At 38.4% G+C, this 27,586-nt stretch overlaps 1 protein-coding gene across 1 annotated transcript; it reads left to right on the forward strand.

Moving 5' to 3' along the window:
- The first annotated feature begins 811 nt into the window (after positions 1-811).
- Positions 812-22,088, forward strand: LOC139695797 (zinc finger protein OZF-like). The gene is made up of 5 exons (XM_071594584.1): positions 812-1,066; positions 1,246-1,416; positions 4,573-4,797; positions 6,923-7,046; positions 20,811-22,088. Exons 1-5 carry the CDS (start codon positions 932-934, stop codon positions 21,719-21,721), a joined length of 1,566 nt encoding a protein of 521 aa, XP_071450685.1. The 5' UTR covers positions 812-931; the 3' UTR covers positions 21,722-22,088.
- Positions 22,089-27,586: the final 5,498 nt, after the last annotated feature.

Raw genomic sequence — 27,586 nt, forward strand, 5'->3', positions numbered from 1 at the left:
GACACAGTAGTCCTTGGAATATTTATGCATTAATCTGGAGCAATGACTGCTATCTGTATGAAAACTGCCAATTTTCAAAGTAACGATATCCAAATAAATGCTCTTTAGCTGACTTTTTATATTTTTCCAGGATATCTACGATTATTAGAATCCCTTTAAAGTTTAATGTACTTTTCTTTTACGAAAGGCAAACAGTTGGTAAAATCATTCATTGAATTCTTTTAATGACTATGACAATGAGATTCGGGAACTCAGATGGTGCATAAATTACATTAGTCTATGTATTTTCATAGCCGAATATGAGTGTTTAAGTTTCACTATTAATAACTAAATGATGAATGTTATCTTTACCATTCAAAGGGGTGTGAATAGATTTAAGCGCAACTTTTGACTTTTAAAAACAGCGCCGACGTCCGAAGAATTATGTTGACGTGTATTCAGAAATGAACTGAATGGAAACCTGGCACAATAGAAATTCAAAAATTGATATTCCTCTAAAGCTACAACGCATAATAATTAATGCTTGCGTGCATAATTGATGGTTATTCTTCATTTAGACTTCCAAATCAAAACATTTCCGAATCTTTTGCACCGGGTCTTTCGAATGAATGAGAGGAACATATATCAAAGAATTCCTGTCATACCTCATCACCTAATAAACATATCAAAAATGTTAGTTTTTATTAGCCTAGCATATGTGTTAACCGGATTCCAATCGTCAATCGATATCACTGCAATTCAAAAGAACTTCTTAAATGATTGAAACAGATGAAGAACGAAATGCAAGTGCCCAGCTGTAAAGTTGTTTACCTTGAGGTTTTGGCGGTGATAATAACATTTATTACTACTTCAAATAAATGGTGAAAGACTTATTATTATCATAACATTAGGTTGTCCAGTAAATCATTCGGAGTACTCTAAAACCTTCATAATGTGCGATAAAGCCGAATTTGAAGTCTGCAGATTGTGTTTAAGCAGTCGTGGTCTGTTGATCAATGTTTTCGGCGGGAATAGTAAATTACAAATCATGTTGGAAAAGACTATAGAGGATTTAATAGCTGTTAATGTAAGTTTAGTTGTCCGTCTAACGTGTTTGCTTATATTATGCTTGCAATTAATCTTCACTTAAATGATTAAGTAGTTGGTTTATATATTCCGTGCACTGTCAAAATGTACAGTGATATTTAGGGCAGAGGAGTTTCGTGCATTCTATTTTTAATATCTCTTTTTGAAAAATTATATTAGGTTGTGGAGGATGCAAATTATCCGTGGTTGGTGTGTTCTACCTGCATGGAGAAGCTTACGGAGTTTCGGCTATTTAAGCGTCGATGTGCGGAGTGTTTGTCTGTTTTCTATAATCGTATCCAAAAGGGGTGCAATCCTGCCATGGAAGACGGGATAAACAATCGACATGAGGTTAGTTTTATTAATTAAATTGAACGATATCTGTAACGAAGTCATATTTGGCCGAAAATTAATAATTCGTTGCATCTTCTTCGATTAATATGCATGACAACTATTTTCTTGTCAGTATGAACATTGTGATCAATCGTAATTGTTTTAAAGGTGAACTATGATAATATTTCTTCCCGAAGGGAACGATGGATTAATTGAAATTCCTATTTTTAATTTCTAGGATAATTTATGAGGAGTGGATTTTGTTTAATTTTTATATATGCATTTTTTTATTCCTAAAATGAGCGAAGAAATTCACGATAACATTTGGAAAAAGTTGTTACTTTAAATGATTTCGACGAAATTTCATTCTTACTTCCTTAGTGGGTTTTCACCTTACATTTATTTATTCAGTCCAAGACAGCACCAAACCAAATACATAGGACATTAATCATTCAGTCTACCTTTCTGTATAGCGCCCCAATTCCACATTTTCTCCTTAGATTTTCCATGCCCTCCCACTGCATATTCTTAATTGTTCTTTTTATCTTAGTGCTATTTAACTCCGTGTATTATTTAACCATTTCTGCTTTCTTCTATTTAACTTTTTTTTGCATTGATCCATATTCGTCTTGCAGGTATCTTTCTCATTATCTCATCCATAAATCCATGATTCCCTTTTTTGTCTATTCGAGGTACCTGTATTTTTGTTCATGGGGTTCATAAAACCTCTTTAAATGTATTTCAATTTTTCCTCGATGGTACTAAGAGTTAATGATCTTTCATTTCGTTTTGTAATATACCGGTCCTGCCTTATCTTTTTGCATTGGATGCCTCAATTCCTAAATACTAAATTGTGAACAGATTCTACATCCAGTCAGCGGAAAATGTGCTAATGGATAATGCTGTTCCTAAAACTTTGCCCCACTTTATTTAATAATGTTTTACCTTCTTGAGTGACCTGGTATATTTTGTGTATACAAATACCTTTTTTGGTGTCTAAACCAAGTATTAGTGATCAATAACCCCGGTCTGTCTCCTGCAGAACTCAATTGCTTTCTCCCTACAGTCAGTCCTCGTACCTAAACCATGGTCCCCCTCCTCACTATCATCTCTTCCTTTGCCTTTTATTGCATCCAATCCCCCATCACTATCAAATGTTTCCCTTACGGAACACATGTTCTATTATGACCTTTAACTGATGATATACCATATTGATTTCTTCTCCTTATGAGTGCTTGGTGGCATGTAGACCTGAACGATGATCCAGTCTGTTAATGAATTTCCACAAGGTTGAGCCAGAAACAATTGAATCCAGTCTGTTGTTTCTCTTTGTACTTCTACCCATATGCATAATGAAAGTGTCTGTCTGTATGTGTTAATGTGTATGTATGCAGGTAATTATAAATTTGATGCCTAATATAGTATGTGTATGACGATGGGATAAATGGAAGAAGGGACCATTAGGTGTCAATTTTCTCTATTTCTCATTATGTGTCAATTTTCTCAACCTCTATCAATCGATCTATTAATAATATCTTTTCAATTGCTAGGGCTTGTGTACTATGTTCTTGCAACCTTTTTATTCAATATTATTTTCTCTCCAATATTTAGTGTCATGAGTAGGATTCAGGATTTTGGGGCTCAGGATTTTGTAGTGCCAGGGTCCATCTAAGACATATCCTCATAGCAAAGGTTTTAGCATTAAATTATTTGAAGTTTAATGCACATTTATCCATTGTGAATGTTTCTTTTGTATCTGCATGTGATTTAAAAGATAGGGGAAAGGTAGTGAAGGGTTATAAAAGAGGATTTTTTTACAATAAAGCCTGTGTATGATTGTGGGGCATGCAATTATGGACATGCTCTGCCAGTATAAAACTTACGGGGTACCAGATGTCTACTTGTAAAACTATAAATGACACAGAGAATTGATCTGTCCTTGTTCTCTTTTTAATACCCAGCTAATGGGTGAATATCACCTGTTTGGGCTTAGTGTTTGGTGAACCCTATCAACATCTATGAAATGGACCTTCTGTTTAATTCGTATACTTATGATTTATAAGGAGGAGGTTAATGTCTCATACCATAACAACAAGGGTGCGGAGAGCCCTGGAGACAAGTTTATTGAAAGAACATTGAGCAAAGTTTGGGTGTTGAGTAGTGCCACAGAAGCTGTTGATCCTTCTGTGCAAACAGCAATGGTTCAGATGGAGGACACTAATACAGCTGGCAATCGGCTAAATGTTATGTCTGATAATAAATACAATGAAGTGGCAATTGAATAAAGTTAATTATGTACTTATTCTGCAATTTTGCGTTGCAGTCAATACTGATAATTTTCCCAAAGTTGACGATTAAGGTGTGTCCCAGGTGTGAGGTGTCATTTCTTCTTCAGCAGGGTTAAGTAATGCTTCATAATTCATATTGTGCATTTCATAGATAACGCAATTAAGTTTTCAAAAGGAATTTATTAAACAGATTTGTAGAATACTTAACATTCTTCCAAATACTATGCACGTGTCTCAACAAATTTTTTTCTAATGACCTCACCATGGATGGTACGTGCCCTAGAATGCATTGTTTGAGACCTTTCGCAAGGTCTTCGTCATGGCTGATGGGATCTTTTCTATGGCCAAAAAATGGGTTCCCTTCAGGGCCCCTTTGATTTGAGGGAACCAAAAGAATTCTGCTGGGATGACATCAGGACTATAGTGGGGTGGGATAGCCTTGAAATCTGGCGTTTGGCCAGGAACTCATGGACTCTGAATACATTGTGGCAAGGCACATTGTCGTGATGGAGTTGCCAGGTAGCAGAAATGCATAGGTTTACAATAACTGATGCCCTGCCATTTCTGCATCTTGGTCCTAGCATGTGTCCTAGCGTCCTCCTCACCAAGTCTTAGTTGCTTCATCCCACTCCAACCAGTAGGAGTATAGTTTGAAAAAAGTTCAATAATGTTATTTTCAGAACACAACCTATTTAATAATATATAATAGACCTCTTATGAATAGTTGGTAAAAGCAATTAACAGCCAATTGTCGAATGTTATTTGTTTGCATAAACTCTTACATTGTTCTCCTGCTAGAATTATATAAAACAGGTTGAGCTGAAGGTTTTGTGTTCCTTGATGCAATGATATCATTTAATTTCAATGAGTGTATGCTTTGCATTAGTTTCCCTGTGAGATCAAGAAAGAGATTGATGGCTACACAACTGCCAGTGGCACTGTTGAGAGTAGTGCCTTGGTTGTGACTGATGACATGACCATTATCAAGGAGGAAGTTGACACTGCCAGTGGATGCTCAGCTTCTCCAGTAAGGGATATTGATTCATCAATGATCCCATCAATTCAGGAAGGTTGCAGTCATTGGTCAGATAATGAAGAAGCTGGGAATATGGTAAGTGTGCATATTCTTGTCATTAGTGTATTTTGCCATTGCACTTTTATTTCGGTCATCAATTTCACCTTTGATTAGTTAAAGAGCCTTCTGACACCATCTCTTGACCTAAGAATCGGGGCTCATTGTTTTATAAGGCCCTCACAGTGTGATTTTCATTCCCACAATAGCTCGAGTGGTTCGAGCATTGGTCCGGCATGCTTAAAGATCAAGTGTTCAACTCCCAGTCAAGGAAATATTGTTTTACTTATGAACTGCTCGATTCGGCCTACCCCACCTCTCCTTAGTTGGTCCCTAATATGTGTTCCTATCCCTTTTCCTTACATCTATTTCCATGTGAATGAATATTTGTTGAGGTATTTCTTGTATTACTGTGTATTTGGCCAATTTGGTATGTTTATTTCTGCTGGCTATGCATGCCACAAAATGCTTTGTACCTATTCTTTTTGATGATGCACGATTGCTACCTACTGACCTTTCCTCTTGTGTGCCCTCTAATTCTCCTATGGAAGGTGAAACAGCCTCCTGATGCCATCTCTTGACCAAAGAGTCATAGCACGTGGTCCCATAAGGCCCCCACAGATCTCTCTGTAAATTAGGTTTCCTCGATAGCTCAACTGGTTAAAGTAACTGCCTGTCAAGTTGAAAGATCTGGTGTTCAAGTCCTGGTCTAGGAAATATTTTGACATTTGGTGAACTCAATGACCACGTACCAAACACCTTCCTGTTAATTGCTTTTGTTTATGTTCAATAAAGAAGATAATTTACTCCTGGTCCATTACAACAAGGAATCAAAGAGTAGATTTGTTTTATGGTATATCAGACAATATGAGGGCATGAAGTAGTCCCATCTAGGCTACTTATCATTAAGCACAAAGAGAACTAGCTGAGAAAGAGGATACTTATTCAGCCAGCACTCTGATGTACTTGATGGCTGATAAAAATTTTGATGAAGTGGAGGTTAAGGTAAGGAAGTAAAGCAGTTATTCATTGCTTCCATGACCAAAGCCATTTCAAAAAGTTGATTATCATTATTGTGTTCTGAGTAAGAGGTTTTTTCTTCTAGGTAAGAAGAAATGTATTTGCATTCCATGTCTTCGCTGAAACCTAAACCTACACTGAATTGTTAGACCTCCGTATAAAAATTTGTAATCCCTTTCATGAATGGTAAATGCTAGCAATCGAACTATCATTGGTCACAGATGTTCCATGTTTGGGAAATGAGAAAGGAAAGATTCCCAAATAGTTGCATTGCCAGAATTGTATTACAAAAATGGGCTCAAAAAGTATTTTGCCCTGATGATTTTATTTTGAAATGCTGACTATCTGCAGTATTAAATAGCATAGTGTGTATATTTTTCATTCCTTTCATGGTGAGATGAGAGAAGATTTGGTGATGATGCATTCACCAGTGATGCTATTGAAATCGGGGCTGTGAAGATCCAAGATGAGCTGATTGCACTTAAAGAGGAGGTTCTGATTCCAATTTTCCATTGTTGATTACTCCTCATACTCTGTTGACAATGGTTGTGGGAATATTAAGTCTCAAGAGTCAGTCCTTCATCCTATCCAACATCCCTGTCTTTCTTATTCTGGGCCTTACTTCCGTCAATGTACTTCCCTCCATGTATCACAGTCCTAGTTGCCAATTGCAGACCACATTGCCAATGAATGTGCAATCTTTATCCAACATTATTCTCAGCCACCCACTTTAGAACTCTCCCAATAATCCCCTCCCCCTTCTCACCATACTTTTCACACTCTTGTTTGTTATCCTTTTGTTCTTATTCATCTCAAGTGACTGTTTAGGACTGCAGTTAATATTCTTCAGATGACAATAATTGTTATGAGTATGTAAGTATTTACATTTACCATATTTAATCCATGGAAATACATAGATTTTTTGACTTTTCATCATGGAACTTTCATAAATAACCTCCTGTTAACTTCGGTTAAAATGTGGACAATATTAGTTGATGTTGGAAGGCTCAATCAATGCAGATAATGTTTTTGAAGAAAAAATCAATTTGTTTTAATTGGTGTATGCTTAAATGAATATTTTAACTTTAAATGTGAAGTGTGCAACTCTGTACAATTTCGGTAATGTCTGCCTTTGATCTTGCAGGATTATTCCAAATATGTAGAAATACATTTGTCTTGTGATGAGGAAGTAGACAATAAGGAAACGTGTAATGTCGGCATGGCACAAGGTGAAGGAAGCCCGAGAGGGGAAGCGTCACAGGCACAAGGTAAGGAGAGCTCAGGATTCTGCTCCACTTTCACTTTGGCTACTTCCTGGTAATGGGGATCTTTTGGTGGTTAACCGTTATGGTGCCTCTAAAATTTGGTGGTAATTATTGTTTAATTATTGTTTTTAATTCACATAAAAAGAATTAATTGTTAATTATTATATTCTGATACATTTCATAAAGGATTGTATCATTCATCGAGCACAATTAGTTATAAAAATAATTTTGCTACAAAGTAAACTATTATGTGTTAGCCAAGAGATATGGGCAATTTTGGTTGCCAACACAAACAAAACTATAATTATTTAATAACCAAATTTTATTTTTTACCATAACCAAAACTAATGAATTGCATAGCTTAATGTTTACTGCTGCATACTGTCATTTTCCTAGTCCGGATTCTACTTTTTTCTTAGTTTTGTCATATCAATTGTTATTGATTTATTTTATTCATTTGGTTAAAAGCAGCAGTGTGAAATTTTTGTGATTTTTTAATCTTTTCCCCAGGGAAATAATATCGTTCTTTAAATGACATATTTCTTTTCCTGTGACCTATTATTTTTTAAAAGCTTAGGAAATGTTCTTTTTATTCCTTCTTGAAGTCTTTGTCAAAATTTCTTTGTTTAGAAAAGTGTACCTGCTGAGTAAGCACTTGTTAAAAGGTAATGGATCACAACATGTGGACCTATTAGATAACTTCCTATAATAATGAGCTCCTTCACACATTTTATCACAAAACATTGTTCATTTTACTGCAAGTCTCTGCTTTATTCCTTATTCTTTGCTTAACAATAGCAGTGAAAATCCAATCATTAGTTTATTAGCAAGTAATATAACATCAAAAGTTTTATCCCACATTATTTGGGTAGATATTGAAGCTTCATTAAACAGAGAACTCAATGTATCTTTCCACTGTTCTTTATGTATGTACAACTAGTTTCAATGCTTAAATCGTCATCATCAGGTACAAATTAATCATTATACCATTCATGAGGAAGGGAGAGGGGAAAAAGAGGTTACAGGAGGGAGGTTAAAAAAAGAGAGGAGAAAAAGTGAGGTTGTGATTGGCATAGATGAGATGGGGGAGAGGGGTGTTAAGCATCAGGAAAGGTAATTGGTGGGTTCACAGTAGTGAGGGGATTTGTTGGGTCTTTCTGTGAAAGAAAGGGGTAGTAAGGGTAGTTCCTGGAGCAGAGAGAGGTATTCAAACAACAAATCGTTAACCAAGTGACCCGTTTTTAAATTCTTCCTGATTTCCAGCTCTTCTCACTTCTGAGTTGAAATCACTCTCATGATTTTCTTCCCATAGATGCTTGGCAAAGTGAGATTGCTTGAGGTTTCTGTTTCTAGAGCAGCTTTTGTGTTCCTTTGCCCATGTATTTAATGATCTCCTCATTTGGCCTATATACAGTATATATGTATGTGTGTGTGTATGTATGTGTGTATATATATATATATATATATATATATATATATATATATATATATATATATATATATATATATATATATATATATATAAATTCAAGAGAGACTCTCTTGAAGAAGGCCTCTGAGAGGGCCGAAAGCTCGAACAATTATCCGTGTGAGTGTCCTTTTAAATGTTGCTATTCTATTCTATTTGTGTTATATTGTGTCAGCCCATTATTGTGCCGCTCGTGTGAGTTTTTCCATGCAATCGTTATATATATATATATATATATATATATATATATATATATATATATATATATATACACAGTACATATATATATATACATATATATATATACGTATAAAATATCTTCGAAATGGAACGCTCTTCGGCGACGCACAAATATGTAAAAACACAGATTTAGATTTTTAGAATATAGAAACACAAAGAAAGGACACTCACAATTTGTTATTTGACGATTCGACAGCACGGCTGTCGTCTTCAGAATGGCGTTCTCGGGGAAGAGCGGAGAGGATGTGCAGGGGAGAGGTGGGGGAAGGAGAGGTAAAGGGACCAATAGGAAATGAACAAGGGGGTGAGGGGGATATGTAGGCAGCCAATTGATGCATTCAGTGGGCTTGGTTCAGCCCGGGCGGTTTGAATGATTGGGCCACCCAGATATGCGCCATCTCGCGGGTTCTCACCTCTATTATACTCGCAGATTTGGGAAGGATTTCAATCACCAAAACGGAGAAGCAGTCGTCAAAAGATTGATTGTGGGAAGCGGTGTGAGTAGGGATGGGATAATTAAGAAAAGTGGGAGATTTGGTGGAATATTGGTGGCTATTCATGCGGAGGGAAAGTGCGGTCGTGCATTCGCCCACGTAGAAGGCCGGGCAGAAGTTACAGGAGAGGCGATATATAATATTTTTTGAGGTACAGGTGGCGAGTGGTTGGGAGTTGGTATTGAGTGAGGGGGAGGGTCTTAAAAGATGACAGCATTTTCAGCGTGGGCGGTTGCATGGTGCGGATAGGGGCGGGGGAGAGACGGGGGTGCTTGAAGGTGGATGTGTGGACTTGAAGATGTCTCGCAAGTTCGACGGGCGTTTAAACGAAACAGAGGGACAGTGTGGGAATAAAAGTGATGTGGACTGAGTGTTATTGATAATTGGGAAGAGGTCACGGATTAGATGTTTAATTTTGTGTGTTCCGGGGAAGAAAGTGGTGATAAGATTAGGGCATTTTGGGCGGTTTGGTTTGGGGAGGGGAGTGTATTGGGTTGACGGTTTGAGGATTTTACTATTTAGTAATTTTTCCTGGTACCCACATTTTCTGAGGGATTCATGCAGCTGGTCCAAGTATTTCTGTTGGGAGGGGGTGTTGTTGCAGAGACGGAAGCCACGGATAGAGAGTGAGAATGGGATGGAGCGCTTTGTATGAGGTGGATGGCAGCTGTCGAAATGAAGATATTGTCGCTTGTTAGTTGGTTTAATGTGGACTGAAGTGTGAAATGTATTGTTTTGGAGGTGAATGTCAATATCTAGGAAAGTGATATTCGAGTCGGATATAGAAGAAGTGAATGATACTGAGGATGAGTTGAGAGAGGAAATGAAAGAGGATAAGGTTTCGCGTCCGTGGGACCAAAGGAGGAAAATATCATCGATATAGCGGGCCCAAAAGAGTGGTTTTAGGGTTTCTTGTTGCAGAAAGTCGTGTTCTAGTTTACCCATAAAAAGATTGGCGTATGCAGGAGCCATGTCCGCGTGCCCATTGCAGTGCCTTTTATTTGTAAATATATTTTGTCATTGAATTGAAAAGCATTTTTGGTAAGAACGATTTGGCTCAATTCGATGAGGAAATCTGTGGATGGGGTGTGTGGTGTGGATCATAGGGAGAGGTAATGTTTCAGGGCTTCTAAGCCTTCTTTGTGGGGAATGGAGGTGTACAGAGATGTGACGTCTATCGTGGCCATGAGAATGGTCGTGTTGTGCGGAATTGGGATTGAGTGTAGACGTTCCAGAAAGTGGTGCGAGTCTTTAATGTAAGAAGGGAGTGAAGTGGCTATCGGTTGAAGGTGGTGGTCTATTAATGCGGAGATTCGTTCTGTGGGTGAGTTGATGCTGGAGACAATAGGGCGTCCGGGGTTATTGGTTTTGTGGATTTTGGGTAGCAAATAGAAATGGGGAGTCTTAGGATTAGGTGGTGAAAGAATGGATATGTCTTTGGGGGAGAGACCTTGTTTGGGACCGAAATTGGAAAGAAAAGAGAGAATATCCTTTTGATAAGAAGGGTTTGGGTCTTGGGGCAGGGGGGCGTAGCAGGAAATGTCATTTAATTGGCGCAATGCCTCGGCGTTATAGTCTACTTTGTTTAGCACGACAACGAATGACCCTTTGTCCGCCGTCGTGATTATAATATCTTTATTTGATGTTAAAAGTCTGAGAGCTTGTCTCTCAGAGGGGGAAAGGTTGTCTGGTGGCTTAAGGGAATCTATGAATTTTTTGTCGGAAATCTTTGTCAGAAGGAGATTGATAAAGATCCAATCATTCAAACCGCCCGGGCTGAACCAAGCCCACTGAATGCATCAATTGGCTGCCTACATATCCCCCCCACCCCCTTGTTCATTTCCTATTGGTTTCTTTACCCCTCCTTCCCCCACCTCTCCCCCGCACATCCTCTCCGCTCTTCCCCGAGAATGCCATTCTGAAGACGACAGCCGTGCTGTCGAATCGTCAAATAACAAAATGTGAGTGTCCTTTCTTTGTGTTTCTATATTCTAAAAATCTAAATCTGTGTTTTTACATATTTATATATACATATATATATATATATATATATATATATATATATATATATATATATATATATATATATATATATATATATATATATATATATATACTATATATACATACAAATATATATATATGTATATATGTATTATTTTATTATTAATAGGTAATCTACCAGTTGAGGTAGGTTTTTGGATGGACGTAATCATTGATTAAAAAATTTGTGGCCCCTAGCAAAACATAACATCCTCATCCTAGGTCCCTCTTCAGCTCTGAGTACTTTCTTCCTCCCTTCATCCCGTCCAACATCCCTATCCTGTTCCTTCCCTTTCCTTGTTTGGCTAACATTCTCCCCTCAATTACAGTCTTCAACATCCCACTGCCGGTAAATACCCGCTTCATCCACTTTTCCTGCCTCCATATGATTGCTCCCAACAGACCCCTCTCTTCGCCCACCATACAAAGTACTTCCTCATTTGTTTTCTTCTCTGTCCATTTCACCTTCTCCATTATTCTCCAAACCCACATTTCAAAAGCCTCCAATCTACGTCTATCCTCCTGCTTCAATTACCACCGTACATAGCTATGCTCCATATCAAAGTTTTTATGAGTCTTTTCTTAACATCCTTATTCAACATCCCTCTCATCAACTCCCCCCTCCTTGTAAAAGCCTCTTTGCCTAGCGCAATTCTTCTCCTTACGTCCCTACTACTTTGACCATGTTGGTCCAAAAAACTACCGAGATACGTAAACTGTTCTACCTGCTCTAGTTTTTGCCCTCCTATTTTAATGTTTAGCGTAGGGTTTAGCTTTTGGGTTTAGGAAGGGGAGAGGTATGCGTGATGCCATTGCAGTAATGAGATTATTAATCGAGAGGAATATAGAACGCAACCAGGAGGTATTTGCCTGTTTCGTAGATTTCAAAACAGCATTCGATGGTGTGAATTAGGAAAAACTAATGAGTATATTGCAGAAAATAGGAATAGATTGGAGGGCAAGGAGGCTAATCTGCAGCCTGTATATCTCTCAGACTGCTCAGGTGTGGGTGGGGAATGGGGAGTCCGGATGGGCATTGTTTGAATTGCATTGCATTGTCAAAGTAGTAGGGACGTAAGGAGAAGAATTGCGCTAGGCAAAGAGGCTTTCACATGGAGGGGGGAGTTGATGAGAGGGACGAAACCTACCTTACTACTACATACGATTGTATGGAAAAACTCACACGAGCGGCACAATAATGGGCTAACACAATATAACACAAATAGAATAGAATAGCAACATTTAAAAGGACACTCACACGGTAAATTGTTTGAGCTTTCGGCCCTCTCAGAGGCCTTCTTCAAGAGAGACTCTTTTGAAGTCGAGTCTCACTTGAAGAAGGCCTCTGAGAGGGCCGAAAGCTCGAACAAGTTACCGTGTGAGTGTCCTTTTAAATGTTGCTATTCTATTCTATTTGTGTTATATTGTGTCAGCCCATTATATATATATATATATATATATATATTATATATATATATATATATAATAAACATAAACCATAAACACAGTAATCAACCCGAAGGTCGGTTTAGTAGGTGATGGTAGAGTGCACCCAGTAATAAGCCCTATACGGAGTGTGAAAATTCTCACATCAGGGTAGGGGGGCCAGTTCCTTTCCCTGTGCCGGTTATGGTTTCCCAGGAAGACCTGGTACCCGAAAAATCACTTAAGCTTGGGTGGAGCTGCAGGTGCCCAGAGTGCCTTGCCCGGGAATCGAACACGGGACCATCTGGTCAGTAGTCCAACGCTCTACCCACTGGACTACCACGACCCATATATATGGGTGGTATATATACATATATATATATGTATATATATATATATATATATATATATATATATATATATATATATATATATATATATATATATATATATATACATATATATACATCCCTCCCCGGACTACAACCTTGACGTGGTGGAAGGGCTTGTGCGTTCCGATGACCCCTAGAGCTTTGCTGGCTGGAGTAATAATTATTGCTCCTGGTAGGGTCACCCATACCAGATAGGTCGAAGGTTAGAAGCCAGACAAAAGGTAGTCCACGGAGCGTCTGTTCCTCGGTGAGGCGGCTGCAATGGCGTCTGACCCCAGTGGGGTGGCCAATAAGTGATGGTGTCACGTTAAAAACACTATTGAGGAAGGCAACGGGAAACCACCTCAATTATCATTCCCAAGATTAACATGATGGACTAAACAGATATTTTGAGTCCTGGCAACTAAGGGGCTCGGCCCAATCGGCCGTGCGTCGTGCCCGGCAGCGGGGGAGGCAAGACTTCCGCAGTCGTCATCCCACGAAACCCTTGCAAGGGAAAACCGGCAGCAGCAGGACAGAAGACGGAGGACAAGAAGACCACATTAGTTAGAATAGGAACATGGAATGTTAGGACAATGATGAAAACAGGGAAATTGGAAAATGTTTCGTGAGAGATGGGCAGGAGAAATATAGATATTTTAGGTCTATGCGAGGTCAGATGGAAAGATAGCGGGGATTACTGGAGTGATAAGTATAGAATAATATACAGCGGCGGGGACGAGAGCCAACGAGGGGTTGCCATAGTATTAAATGAAGAGGTAGGAAGAAGCGTAGTCAACATAGAGCAGGTAACGGATAGAATACTACTAGTAGAGATAAAAAGCAGAACCGACGAACTTGGTTATTATTCAGGTATACATGCTACCGAGCAACCATAAAGAAGAAGAGGTCGATAGGATGTACGATCAGTTAGAGGACATAATCGCGTGCTTTCCTGCAGGGAAACATTTGATAGTGATGGGAGATTGGAATGCGATGGTAGGCGAAGGAAGAGATGGTGACGAGGTCGGGAACTACGGATAAGGCATGAGGAATGACCGCGGGGAGAAAGCAGTTGAGTTTTGAAGGAGACAGGGCTTAGTCATCACCAACACTTGGTTTAGACATCACAAAAGAAGCAGGAATACATGGAAAATGCCAGGTGACTCAGAAAGGTATCACCTAGATTATATTCAGGTTAGACACAGGTTTAGGAACAGTGTGATAAATTCGCACAGCTTCCCGGGAGCGGATGCGGACTCTGACCACAATTTAGTTGTTATGAAATGTAGAGTCCGTTTCAAAAAGATAAGGCAAGGGCGGCGAGTTAGAAAATGGAATGTAGAAGCCTTAAATCATTTGAAAAGGAAGGAATACAAACAGGCGGTAGAGGAAATCACGGAGGATGGTAAAGAGCTAAGTACTAATGAAAACTTCGTTGCAATTTTCCACAGTTAAAACTTTATTGCCGACCATGGTTTCGATACACTGTGTCATCATCAGGTGAGGAAAAGTACAAGGGAAGGGAAGGAAGGAGAAGAGAAGCTACAAGAAGGGGTGGCAGGGGAGGAAAAAGCGGGGGGAAGGGGGGGTTTGTCATGAAGAGAAAGGCAGGAAAAACCAATGGAACCCCCAAAGTGCAGGCAGCTCACTCTTCGGGGGGAGGAAAGGGGGGGAAAGGTGTTGTCAAACCCCCCCCTTCCCCCCGCTCTTTCCTCCCCTGCCACCCCTTCTTGTAGCTTGGTATATATATCCCTTCTCCTTGTACTTTTCCTCACCTGATGATGACACAGTGTATCGAAACCATGGTCGGCAATAAAGTTTTAACTGTGGAAAATTGCAACAAAGTTTTCATTATGTCTCGATTCCACAACATCACGCCTGACTCTTCACTTTTCGGAGCTAAGTACTATCAAAGAAAAATGGGAATGTATCAAGAAAGGGTTGTCTAAAGCCGCAAAAGACACTATTGGAACGGTTAATGCTAAAAGGACTAGGAAACCATGGATCACGGATGATATGATTACAAAGATGGATGAGTGGCTAAAATGGAAGAATGTAAATAGAGAATTAGGCAAAATGAAATACAAATACGAGGGTAATCCGGAAAGTAGTACCCGTTCGTGCCGCATGAAGTGCTGACGACGCGAGTAGCCGCTGGACGAGGTCAGATAGCTTCAGTGGCTTGTCTGCCTTCTCTGAGCCAAGTTGCGTGACGCTAGCATTGCCTGTGTTGTTTCTGTGATTGTTTACAATGTTTAAAAAAATTGAGAACGCCGCCAGTTGTGAAGTGAGGGCAGTGATTAAATTCCTCAATGCAAGAAACGTTCGCCCATGTGATATTCATCGCCAATTAAAGGAGGTGTATGGAGACAATGTAATGGACGAGTCGTCTGTTCGGCGGTGGTGTCGCAACTTCAACATGGGGAGGGGGAACACACACGACGATGAGCGTTCGGGGAGACCGTCTGTCATTACAGACCAACTGGTGAGCTCAGTTGACGAATTCATGAGGAACGATCGGCGCGTCACAATTGATGACATCTGTGAGCATTTTCCCAATGTTTCTCGAACAATTGTTCATGAAATTGTTAAACACCATCTGCATTATGCAAAAATTTGTGCAAGATGGGTCCCTCGCAAGCTTACAGATGAGCACAAAACCAAGCGTATGGCTGCAGCACTGACGTTTTTGGGACGTTATTCTGATGAAGGAGACTCTTTCTTGACTCGCATAATTACTGGTGACGAAACATGGGTTTGTTATGCATCACCTGAGAGTAAACGACAGTCAATGGAGTGGCATCATGCTCATTCACCAAACAAACCAAAAAAATTCAAGACAGTTCTGTCCACCAGGAAACTCATGGCAACCATTTTCTGGGATCGACGAGGTGTATTGCTTATTGATTTTATGGCCCGTGGAGACACTATTAATGCCAATGCGTATTGTGAAACATTAAAGAAATTACGGCGGGCAATACAAAATCGGCGGCGAGGTCTATTGTCTACTGGTGTCATTCTCGTTCATGACAATGCCAGGCCTCATGCAGCTGGGATAACACAAAAACTTTTGCAGCAATTCAAATGGGAAACTTTCGACCATCCACCGTATAGCCCGGACTTGGCCCCTTCAGATTTTCATCTCTTTACAAAGCTTAAAGACTTTTTGGCAGGAAAAAGATTTGACAGCGATGAAGAACTTAAAGAAGGAGTGACCCTGTATCTCAATGAGCTGGCGGCGAAGGACTATGCAGCAGGAATACAGAAACTTGTCACACGTTTTGACAAATGCCTTAATTTGCTTGGAGATTATGTTGAGAAGTAGTTTAAAGTATCCTCTTTCAAATAAAATTTTTTATGTTTGTTAATATTTACTTTTGTGTCTTTATTTCACGAACGGGTACTACTTTCCGGATGACCCTCGTAATTAAACAATAAATTAAGGCGGGCAACAAATAAAGCAAAGGAAGGTGGAAGACGCAGTCCGAGGATATGGAAAGTCTGAAGAGGAAGGGTGAAATCGGTGCGCTGTACAGCAAAGTTAAATCTTTATCGGGAAGTAAGAAAGGGAGATCAACGATAGCAGTTAGAGATAAGGCAGGTAAGGTAATAGTTGACACAGGGAAGATCCAAGAGAGATGGAAGGAAAATGTAGAAGAACTGTATAGTAAAGAGCTTAGACCAATAAAGTTAGACATTGAAAAGGAACATGACGTAGAGGAAGATAGCTTAGGTCCAGGCATACTAGACAATGAGATAGAAAGGGCATTAAGGGAGATGAAACTAAATAAGGCCGTTGGGGTGGATAACATTCCCGTGGAACTTTTAAAATGCTTAGGAAAATGTGGGCAGAAGAGGCTATATGGGTAAAAGGTAAAGGCTACGTCATGTGAGGACTACAGGACAATTAGTTTGATATCCCACGCAGCTAAAGTTGTTCTCAGGATCATAAACAAAAGGATAGAGAGCAGGGCAAATGATTACTCAGGGGATGATCAGTTTGGGTTCAGGAAGGGGAGAGGTAGGAGTGATGCCATTGCAGTAATGAGATTATTATTGGAGAGGAATATAGAACACAACCAGGAGGTATTTGCCTGTTTCGTAGATTTTGAAAAAGCTTTTGATAGGGTGAATTGGGAAAAACTAATGAGTATATTGCAGGAAATAGGAATAGATTGGGGGGACAGGAGGCTAATCCGCAACCTGTATATGTCTCAGACTGCTCAGGTACAAGTGGGGAACGGGGAGTCCGGTTGGGCAGTGTTAGGAAGACGTGTAAGGCAGGGCTGCCCATTACCACCGTTGCTGTTCCACCTGTATGCAGAGGAAATGATTAAAGAGGCATGGGAAGAACTGGAGGTAGGAATGAAAGTGGGCGGGGAATTCGTAAAATCAGTTAGGTTTGCTAATGACCAAGCTTAAGTTTGTCAGTCAGCCAAGGGGTTGCAAGCATTGCTTAGTGAATTGGAAATTCAGTGCGGCAGGTATGGGATGAGAATCAATATTAATAAAACAAAGGTTATGCGATTATCTAGAAAGAAAAAGGCTAAGCTTAACATTAAAATAGGAGCATATAAACCATATTCCAACATATAAACCGACCTTCGTGTTGATTACTGTGTTTATGGTTATAAATATATATACATACATATATATATATGCATATATATATCTGTATATATATACATATATATATGTATATCTATACATATATATATGTATATGTATGTACATGTATGTATATATATATGTATGTATATATATATATATATATATATATATATATATATATATATATATATATATATATATATATGTATGTATATATATATATGTAAGTATATATATATATATATAGATATATGTACATATATGTACATACATACATGTACATACATGTATGTATGTACATGTATGTATGTACATGTATGTATATATATATGTAAGTATATATATATAGATATATGTACATATATGTACATACATACATGTATGTATGTACATGTATGTATGTACATGTATGTATACATATATGTATGTATATATGTATGTATGTATATATATATATATATATATATATATATATATATATATACACACACATATATATACACATATATATATACATATATATATATATATATATATATATATATATATATATATATATATATATATATATATATATATATGTATATATATGTATATATATATATATACGTATATTTATATATGTATACATATACATACGTATACATATATATATATATATATATACATATTTTTATTATTATTGGGCAATCTACCGGTGAAGGTAGGTTTTTGGATGGACATAGTTACTAATTAAATAATTTGTGACCCCTAGCAAAACGCAACATCCTACTTTACATCAGGTCCCTCTTCATCTCTGAGTACTTTCTTCCTCCCTTCATCCCGTCCAACATCCCTATCCTGTTCCTTCCCTTTCATCTTTTGCCCAACATTCTCCCCTCTATCACAGTCTTCAACATCCCGCTGCCGGTCAACACCCCCTTCATCCACTTTTCCTGCCTCCATAGGATTGCTCCCAACAAACCCCCCTCTTTGCCCACCATACCAAGTACTTCCTCGTTTCTTTTCTTCTCTGTCCACTTCACCGTTTCCTATATATATACACCTAATAAAAATAATTACATATTCATTTATAGCACTGCCGTCCTTACAAGTTAACTTATAAATGCCACTTTGATTTTTGTACCTATTTTATAATTTTTATCATTAAAAAATGATTGAAAGAGGTGGGCTAACTTTTGTAAAAACAATCCATTATATGGGTTTTGCACAATTTGTGACCTATTTCTTCCACATTAATTGGTCTGAACAAAAGATTGTATGCTTTAAAGAAACATTTTCTTGGTAGTATTTTTTCAATTAAAGTTTCTTTGTAGAGATTTTTAATTGCTAAATCCTTAATTGTTGTAAGTTCTTGAAGAAAATTACTTTTGGAGAGAAACCAACAGTCTGTTTAGTATGAAATGAAAAGTGAGAAGCTTTTGTGATATGTGATGGCAAGAGTTGGAAAGGATGATGTGGCCTCTGGTGGTTCTTTTCTGGAAAATTGCAAATTCAAATTCGCATCCCTTCCTTGGCACTGATGACTAGAAATTTAGTCAATTATTTTGCCCTTTTTCACAAGTGAAACATACTTTCATATTGGGAATTTAGGTTGCTTATAGAAGTTCTTCTATCAATGCCTGTCCATGTAACAAAGATATGGTCTACGTATCAAAACAAACTGTGAATATTTTTTGTAACAGTCTGAAGGGCTGCTGAATATTTTTCTTTAAAAATCATCCATGTACAGGTCAGCAAGTAGTGGGTGGTGATAATGGGGATCCCATGGCTGTGTTTCTGTCTTTTACTTGTTTGAAGAATTCATTGTTGAATTGGAAATAATTTTGTTCTACACACAATCTGAGTAGTGACATGAACTCACCAAGGAAGGGTGGTCTGGCCCCAGCACTATTTAGCACTTTTTCCACCACGACTAATGCTTCCAAAATCTGGATATTTGTAAATAGGTTTTTGACATCAAATGACTCTAGGATATGTTTGGAGGGAAGGGTCTTGGAGAGCTGTGCAAAGAAATCACTGGAATTTTTCACTTCTAATTTTGGTTGGAAATTTGTCAGCTCTCTGAAGAGAGAGTTCAAAAGGGAGGCTAGTTTCCTCGTGGGGGCAGATACCTTGGAAATCACTGGCCTCATTGGAATATTTACTTTATGAATTTTAGGAAGCCCAAAAATCTTGGAGCCCTAAGATTCATCCCTGTTACTTTGTTAATTTCGCTTTGTTTGAGGATATTGGGGGTGGACTTCAAAAACTTTATGAATATTCTTTGGAATTTTGTGGTGGGGTCTTTTGGGAGTTTCAAAATTTTTTGGCTGTTGATGAAATCTTAATACTTTCCTTAATAGTCACTTTTACGCATCACTACCATTTTGTTGAGCCAGAAACAATGGAAGATATTGTCGGTATAGTGGCGGTCTTTTAGGACCTACTGATTTTAAGTCAACAATATGGTGCTCACAGGATGTGTGTGATGGGTGAAATAGACAAAAGGCACAGTGACAAAATGGGGAAAATTTTGTGGAAGAGTAGTATTTTTTAATTGATTGGTGGCAAATGTTTTTGATTTTCAATTAGATACAATAATTTCAAAAGCATTGAAAAAAAATTCTTAGATATCATTTCATAAAACCAAAGAATAGAGTGAACATTTATTTGCTAAAACAAATAATCAGCATTTTAGATTTGTCCATTTCTTAAAAAAAATTTAAGATTGATTTCATATAAATTACTGCCTGCAATTTCCTGATCATTAATCTTCTTAATAAGTTATTTCTGGTAGCTAAGAAGTGTTCAGCATTCCTCTTTGTTTTGAGTACAAATATATTTTGCAGAATTCATGTTAAAAACAAATTAAAGTAATGAATGAAGTCAGCATTAGGCGATGACAGATGACAGTCTCTTCCTGAGATTGTAGCAAAGCTGACGTTGGTAGGATTTGCACAGACTGGTGAGTGTGTATGAAAAACCATTGTAAATACTCATGAATAGATAAATGATTATGTTTGAACATATTTGCCTATAATAATTGGTGGTGGTGGTGATAAAAAATGTATTCATTGCAGGAAACAACTATTCATTGATTATCTTTTTTCTTGATCCTCAAATCTTTCAGATAAAGACCAGAAGCAAGATGGTAAAGAGAAAGATGCTGCAGGCACTTTACTTCACGTTTGTCAAATTTGCTACAAGGTATTTGCACAAAAGGACCTTCTCAAAGCTCACATGATGCATGTGCACATTATGATGGGGATCCAATTAAGATGTAATGTTTGCTCAGAGCTGTTTGAGAGTAAAGATGATCTTGCAAGACATATCAAATTGGTGCACTCTTTGAAAAAGAAGAACCAATGCAAACAGTGCTCCAGAAACTTTTATAGCCCAAATGAACTCAGAAACCACATGTCAAAACATACTGGAGAGTGGCCGTTCAAATGTGCAATATGTTTGAAAGGTTTTGCTCAGAAGAGTAATCTGCAGAGGCACATGTTGACACATACTGGGGAAAGGCCACACAAATGTGCTATATGTTCAAAAACATTCTCACTGAAGGGAAACCTTGGGCAACACATGTTGACGCACACTGCTGCAAGGAGGCACAAGTGTAATATATGCTCAGAAGTATTTACTAATAATAGTCATCTTAAGGAGCACCTGTTGACACATGCTGGTGAGAGATTATACAAGTGCGAGGTGTGCTCAAAAGCATTTGCTGCAAATAACACAAGGAAGACGCACATGTTGACACATACTGGTGAGAAAGCATACAAATGTGGGATATGCCATAAAAGATTTGCCATGAATAGTAATCTGAAGAGGCACTTGCTGACTCACACTGGTGAGAGATCATACAAATGTAAGATATGCTCAAAAGCATATACTCAAAATGGCGACCTTAAGAGGCACGTGATGACACACACTGGTGAAAGGCCGCACAAGTGTAACATTTGCTCAAAAGCATTCACTCAGCATGGAGCTCTAAAGAGGCACATTTTGACTCATGCTGATGAGAAATCATGCAAATGATTCTAAAGCATTTGTTAGGAAACATCATCTGTAGATTCTTTCTTTGATACATACTAATGAATAGCCACATGAATATGCATTAATATTTTAAAGAATTTAAATATAAATGCATCCTCATTAAACAAAAGAAAGCACAAACAAGTAAAGAGCAACTGAAGTGCTTTAATTCCAGGCCTTTGTCTGGCATAGTGCTAGGGCCTTCTTTAATTGAAGTGCATTAGAATTTTCTGGATTGATTGATATTCACAAAGTGAGTATCAATGTAGAATATATCAAAAATTCTTTTCAACAACTCCCTTACACTACAAAAATGCCATCATTAAACACCCAAGTATTTCGAAGAAAAATGACATTGTTCAATGTGATTGTTCTCCTATTTTATAAAAATTTTCTAAATAAAAAATGATGCATGTCACATTACTGTGTATCTATCAGGATAATGTTAATGTCAGCAAAAAACTTTTCATCCTTAAGAATAAAAATTTCATTGACATTCACGTGACAAGCGTTGAACTAAATATCAAATCTCACAACAATTTTGCAGTATGTTCTACTTTTTGCCTATCTTATAAATAAATCAATTATGAGGCTCTAATGGCCAGGTTTGAACTCGGTCACCTATTTATTAACAGTTTTGGGATTGTTAATAATAATGAAACCATCACTATTATGTAACATGAATATTGTTGCCTACTTCTGTGTTGTTGAAAAGGGTGCATTCATGATGTCTTATCATTATTGTCATACTGTAAGAGTTCATTGAAATGAAACTGAATATTACCAAGAGGCAAAAAAATGATACAATAATTTTTAAAAACAAAGACGTTACAACGTTTCAAGGGTGTTGATTAATGTTCTTATTTATAATGTAAAACAAAAAACCCAGAATTTAATGCTCGAAGAGATAAGAATAACGTAATAAATGATTAAGCAAAATTTTCTTTGATTGTAAATGTGCAGATATTTCCAAAAAGTATGCATAAAACTCTCTTCTTTTAGAGTAAATACTTGAGATGTTCAAAAGGCATATATTCCATTTTTAGAATTTTTGATTTTTTCATGTCACCATGAAAAGTGCCAAATTGCCCATTTGCTTCATTACGAAATATTCGATCGTTAAAAATAGAACCAAAAGGTTTCAAGGGTTTGTTCATTGTTACCATGTAAAACTCAGAATAATGGTCGATAACAACAGCAAACGTAATAAATTTTTAAGCTAAATTTTCTGCAATTGTAAATGTGCAGATATTTCCCAAAATTATGCATAAAACGTCATTATTTTGTTTTTAAGGTAAATACTTGAGTTGTTCAAAAGACATTTATTCCATTTTTAGAATTTTTGATTTTTCTCATTTCACCAGGAAAAAGTGCAATTACCCCCCTTTGGCTTCAATGCGAAATATTTGATCATGAAAAATAGAAGCAAAAGGTAGTATGCATGTGTTGATTAATGTTCATTGTTATCAAGTAAAACAGGAAACCCAGAATTAATGCTCGAAGACAAAAGAATGGTGTATACATGATTAAGCAAAATTTTCTTCCGTTGTAAATGTGAATATATTTCCAAAAATTATGCATAAAACGTCATTATTTAGTAAGGGTAAAAACCTAAGATATTCAAAAGGCATGTATTCCACTTTTATAATTTGTAATTTTTCTCATTTCACCATGAATAGTGCCAATACCCCTTGGCTACAATGCGAAATATTCGATCCTGATAAATAGATCCAAAAGGTTTCAAGGGTGTTGATTAATTTTTATTGTTACCAAAAAACAAAAATTCCCGAATTAATGCTCGAAGACAAAAAAATAACGTAATAAATGATTAAGCAAAATTTTCTTCGATTGTAAATGTGCAGATACTTCCCAAAATTATTTATAAAACGTTTTTCTTTTGTTTTGGAGTAAATACTTGAGGTGTTAAAAAGGCATTCCATTTATATATTTTTTTATTATCTCATGTCACCATGAAACTTGCCCTTTGGCTTCAATACGAACTATTTGATCCTGAAAAATAGAACCAAAAGGTTTCAAGATTGCGGATGTTCATTTTTAACATATAAAACAAAAAACCCCGAATTAATTCTCGAAGGAAAGAGAATAAATGATTTAGTAAAAATTTCTTCGATTATTAATGTGCAGATACAGGGTCGCACCCAACAGTGGTAGGACTGATTTTTTTACAAGAATTTTATTGACGATATACTTACATCGACTTAATAATCTTCAAAGTATGCTCCTTGAGCTGCTACGTACTTAGTATAACGTTGCTCCCATTCCCCGTACGTCCGCTGGAAATTTTCTTTGGGGATGCCGTTGACCCTCGTCGAAGCCTATTGAACGGCCTTTATCGAGTCAAAACGTCGTCCCTTGAGCTGTCTTTTCATCAGGGGGAAGAAGAAGTCCGGTGGTGCCAGATCGGGGGAATAGGGCGGGTGTGGCAACGCCGTATTTGGCCAGGAGCTCTCTGACGACGAGCGCGCCATGGCAGAATTTTCGGCACCATCTTGGCGCACACCTTGCGCATGGCCAAATCCTGTGAAATAATGCGTTAGATGCAGACCGACCCAACTGGTCTGCAATTTCTTCACTGGTTAAGCGTCGGTCTGTGTTCAGCAGTGTCCTCACTCTGTCCACATTCGTGTCGGTTCTTGCCGTTGACGGCCGTCCGGAGCGATGGTCGTCTTCAACGAGCTCCCTAGCCTCTTTAAACAACTTGTGCCACTCAAATACTGTGGAACGGCTTAAGGCAGTGTCCCCATAAGCCTGCTTGATCATATGGAGGGTCTCAGTTGCCGTCTTCCCGAGTTTCGCACAAAACTTCACGGAATAACGTTGCTCTAAATTCAGATTCATTTTGTTTTTCGACGCGGACAAAAAACTTGCTTCACTAAAAACGGTATCCTCACTCAACGACAGCCCGCAGGCGACTGAGGTTGGTGTCGGTCTGTTACTAAAAGCCCCCTTCACCTTACCCTGCCAGGCAGACCCCCCTCCACCGCTCCGTTCGCGCCAGAGAAAATCAGTCCTACCACTTTTGGGTGCAAGCCTGTATTATAAATAAATCCAAGAAAAGTAATGCTTAATCTGTGAATATATTCCACTTCCAAAAGGTTATACCTCATTGTTCTGATATGATTCATCATCATGAAAACTATCCAAGGAATGATCACAGCTATTCATCGTTTACCGTCTAATTTTAATAATGCCTTATTACAAATTAAGTTGATGCAGTGTCATCTCATTTAATTACATACCTATTTACTTCATTTTCCATTTTAGAATACATAAAAACCAATTGTTTTCTCCTTGTACCCTAAAAAATCTCCTTACAATGCTGAATGCATTGATATTTGTCTGGTGTGATATGTGAGAGGTTGGAAATTAAGCATGCCAAGGAACTTCAGCAATTTCTTTCAGTTAATGATAACAACATACAAATAATGTATGCATATTTTTTAATTCTAAAGAAAATCAATAGGAAACGAAATTGCATCCCTAGCGGGACACACTCCCCCACTTCAACAGTGTGACTGCTTCTTCTAGTTTAAATACTTGCTCAATATGGTCAGGATGCTTTACTCTTTGATGCTCAGGCCAATGATGCAGGCAAAACACGTCCAGTGTCGTTACGACTGAAGAACCACATGATAAGCATTACATGTAGGTTCTACAAATACACCCTCAAAGTTCAAGTTAGCAGAGCCCAAATTCGGATACGCGGGGTGCTTTCCAAAAGTAATGCAATTTAATTTACCAAGCTGCTCGAATTGGTCGGAGTGGGGTTGAACCAGTTGGAGTAGGTGAAGCTGAGATTTACCGCAAAACTGGTATCATTGTTCTTCAAGCTGTGGAAGCAGCAACCTCTGCGCACCATCCGTGTCACGAAAGACCACGAAGTGGATATTTCAAGTTAACTCTCGCAACATATTGAAAATGAGCCTCATTATTTGGACGTAATTATTCTCTCCTCGGATGGTGTCTTTATCTTGTCAATCGTAGCGTAGCCTAGTCAATTCATGGACCTCTTCATGTCCATGTTTCGGGAAAAAGTAACTGGGGGCCAGATCTGGGGAATGCGGTGGCTGCGATTAGTGTGTTGTTCTTGGCCAAAATTCGTGCATGTGTGAGCGGGTTCGTTGGTCATGGTGGAAAAGCCAATTTTTGTTCTTCCACAAATCCGGGTGTTTGTGGCGGATTGCTTCGCGCAAATTGCGCATAACTTCCAGGTAATATTCCTTGTTTACCGTTTTACCCTGCAGCCAGAGCTCATGGTATATCACGCCCCTGCAATCAAAGAAAACTATAAGCAAAACTTTCACATTCGATCGAACTTTGCGCGCTTTTTTCGGTCTTGGCTCGTGCGGCAGCTTCCATTGGGATGATTGAGCTTTAGTTCCCACGTCATAACAATGAGCCCATGATTCACTACCAGCTCCAACTACCAGCCTCTGGAGGAAAAAAGAGGGTCGTCGCCGACGGAGTCCAACACTCATTAGCAATGTGTAGCTGTTTTTGGTTGAAATTGAGCAATTTTGATACGAATTTCGCGGCGACCCATATCATGCCCAAATTATTGGTAAACATCAAATGGCACGAGTCTATCGATATGTTTAGATCTTCAGCAACTTCTCCAATGGTGATTTGACGATTGGCCAATACTATTTTCTTCACTGTTTCGTCTCTAGTTAACGTGCTCGGGCGTCCGGCACGCTCTTCGTCGTTCACATCTTCTCGGCCCTCTGAGACAATTTGGACCACCGATAAACGTTGCTTTGGTCCGAGATAGCTTCTCCATATACCACAGTCAACATTCGGAATTCGTCCGCGCACTCAGTTTCGTTTTTGACGCCAAATTTGATACAAATTCTTTGATCCATTTTTTGGAACAGTAACCAATCGAAGACAAGCCAAACCACGTCCAAATAAAACAGCTGTCAACGATTAACTGAGCATTCACAATGGCTGGATTTTTCGGCATAAGTGAGAGACATAAGTGCCAACAGAACGCCACAAAAAAAATCGAAAATTAAATATGCGTATTCCACGAAAATTCACAATTTGCGATACTGTTTGAACAGACCGGTCGGCTCGGCTGAGGGGTCCCCAACCACTCAGACGCAATTAAGTTCAGTCGCCACCGAGCTGTTGAGACAGGTGGATATTTGTGACGTCCCGCCAGCATGGAGCGCACCGCTGAGCAACACTGAAACCATTGTTGAAACCCCAAACTAGTTGACACATTACTACGGAAAAAACAAAAAGCAATGGCCATAAAAAAACATTTTCATATCTCAGCCCGCAGTATCTAAAGATTTTAAGTGGTGCTCGATCCCGTTTCTGGGAGATCTTTCATATAGGATTTCCAACTGCCTACCCACCTCACTCAAAGCAGCCTTCTACCCACCCATAACCCTCTCCAAACTTCTAGCCAATGGAAAAGACACCCAGGATAGCCTTCTCAAATCAGGCATTTATAAACTGAAATGCGAGGATTGCAACAGCGTTTATGTCGGTCAGACCGGCAGGAATATCAAGTTACGAGTCAAGGAACACGCTAGGTGTCACAAAAATCAGAATAACAACTCTCTCTTCGCCAAGCATTTACTAGAATTCGACCACAGCAGTGACTTTGTCCCAGAGATATTACACACACTCCCAAAAGGATTAAAAATGGACGCTCTCGAGCAATTAGAGATTAGAAGGCACTTGGTGAACCCCAACACGACACTTTGTAATGAGCAATTATTCCCATACCCCTCCCCACTCCTCTCCGAGAAATAAGCCTGGAAATGGTCAAAACAATCCATCAACGCAACTGCGAGCCCCCACCCCCCTCAAATCCTTCCAACCCTCCCCGCCCCC

The sequence above is a fragment of the Hetaerina americana genome, unplaced genomic scaffold (genome assembly GCF_022747635.1).
Source record: "Hetaerina americana unplaced genomic scaffold, ioHetAmer1.1.p SCAF_64, whole genome shotgun sequence".
NCBI classification, from domain to species: domain Eukaryota; kingdom Metazoa; phylum Arthropoda; class Insecta; order Odonata; family Calopterygidae; genus Hetaerina; species Hetaerina americana.

Bases quoted from the DNA above. Each gene is read 5' to 3' on its own strand.
- LOC139695797 (XM_071594584.1), top strand. From the start codon at position 932: ATGTGCGATAAAGCCGAATTTGAAGTCTGCAGATTGTGTTTAAGCAGT. The intron at 1,067-1,245 runs GTAAGTTTAGTT...AAATTATATTAG, and splicing joins AGGATTTAATAGCTGTTAAT to GTTGTGGAGGATGCAAATTA. The intron at 4,798-6,922 runs GTAAGTGTGCAT...TTGATCTTGCAG, and splicing joins ATGAAGAAGCTGGGAATATG to GATTATTCCAAATATGTAGA.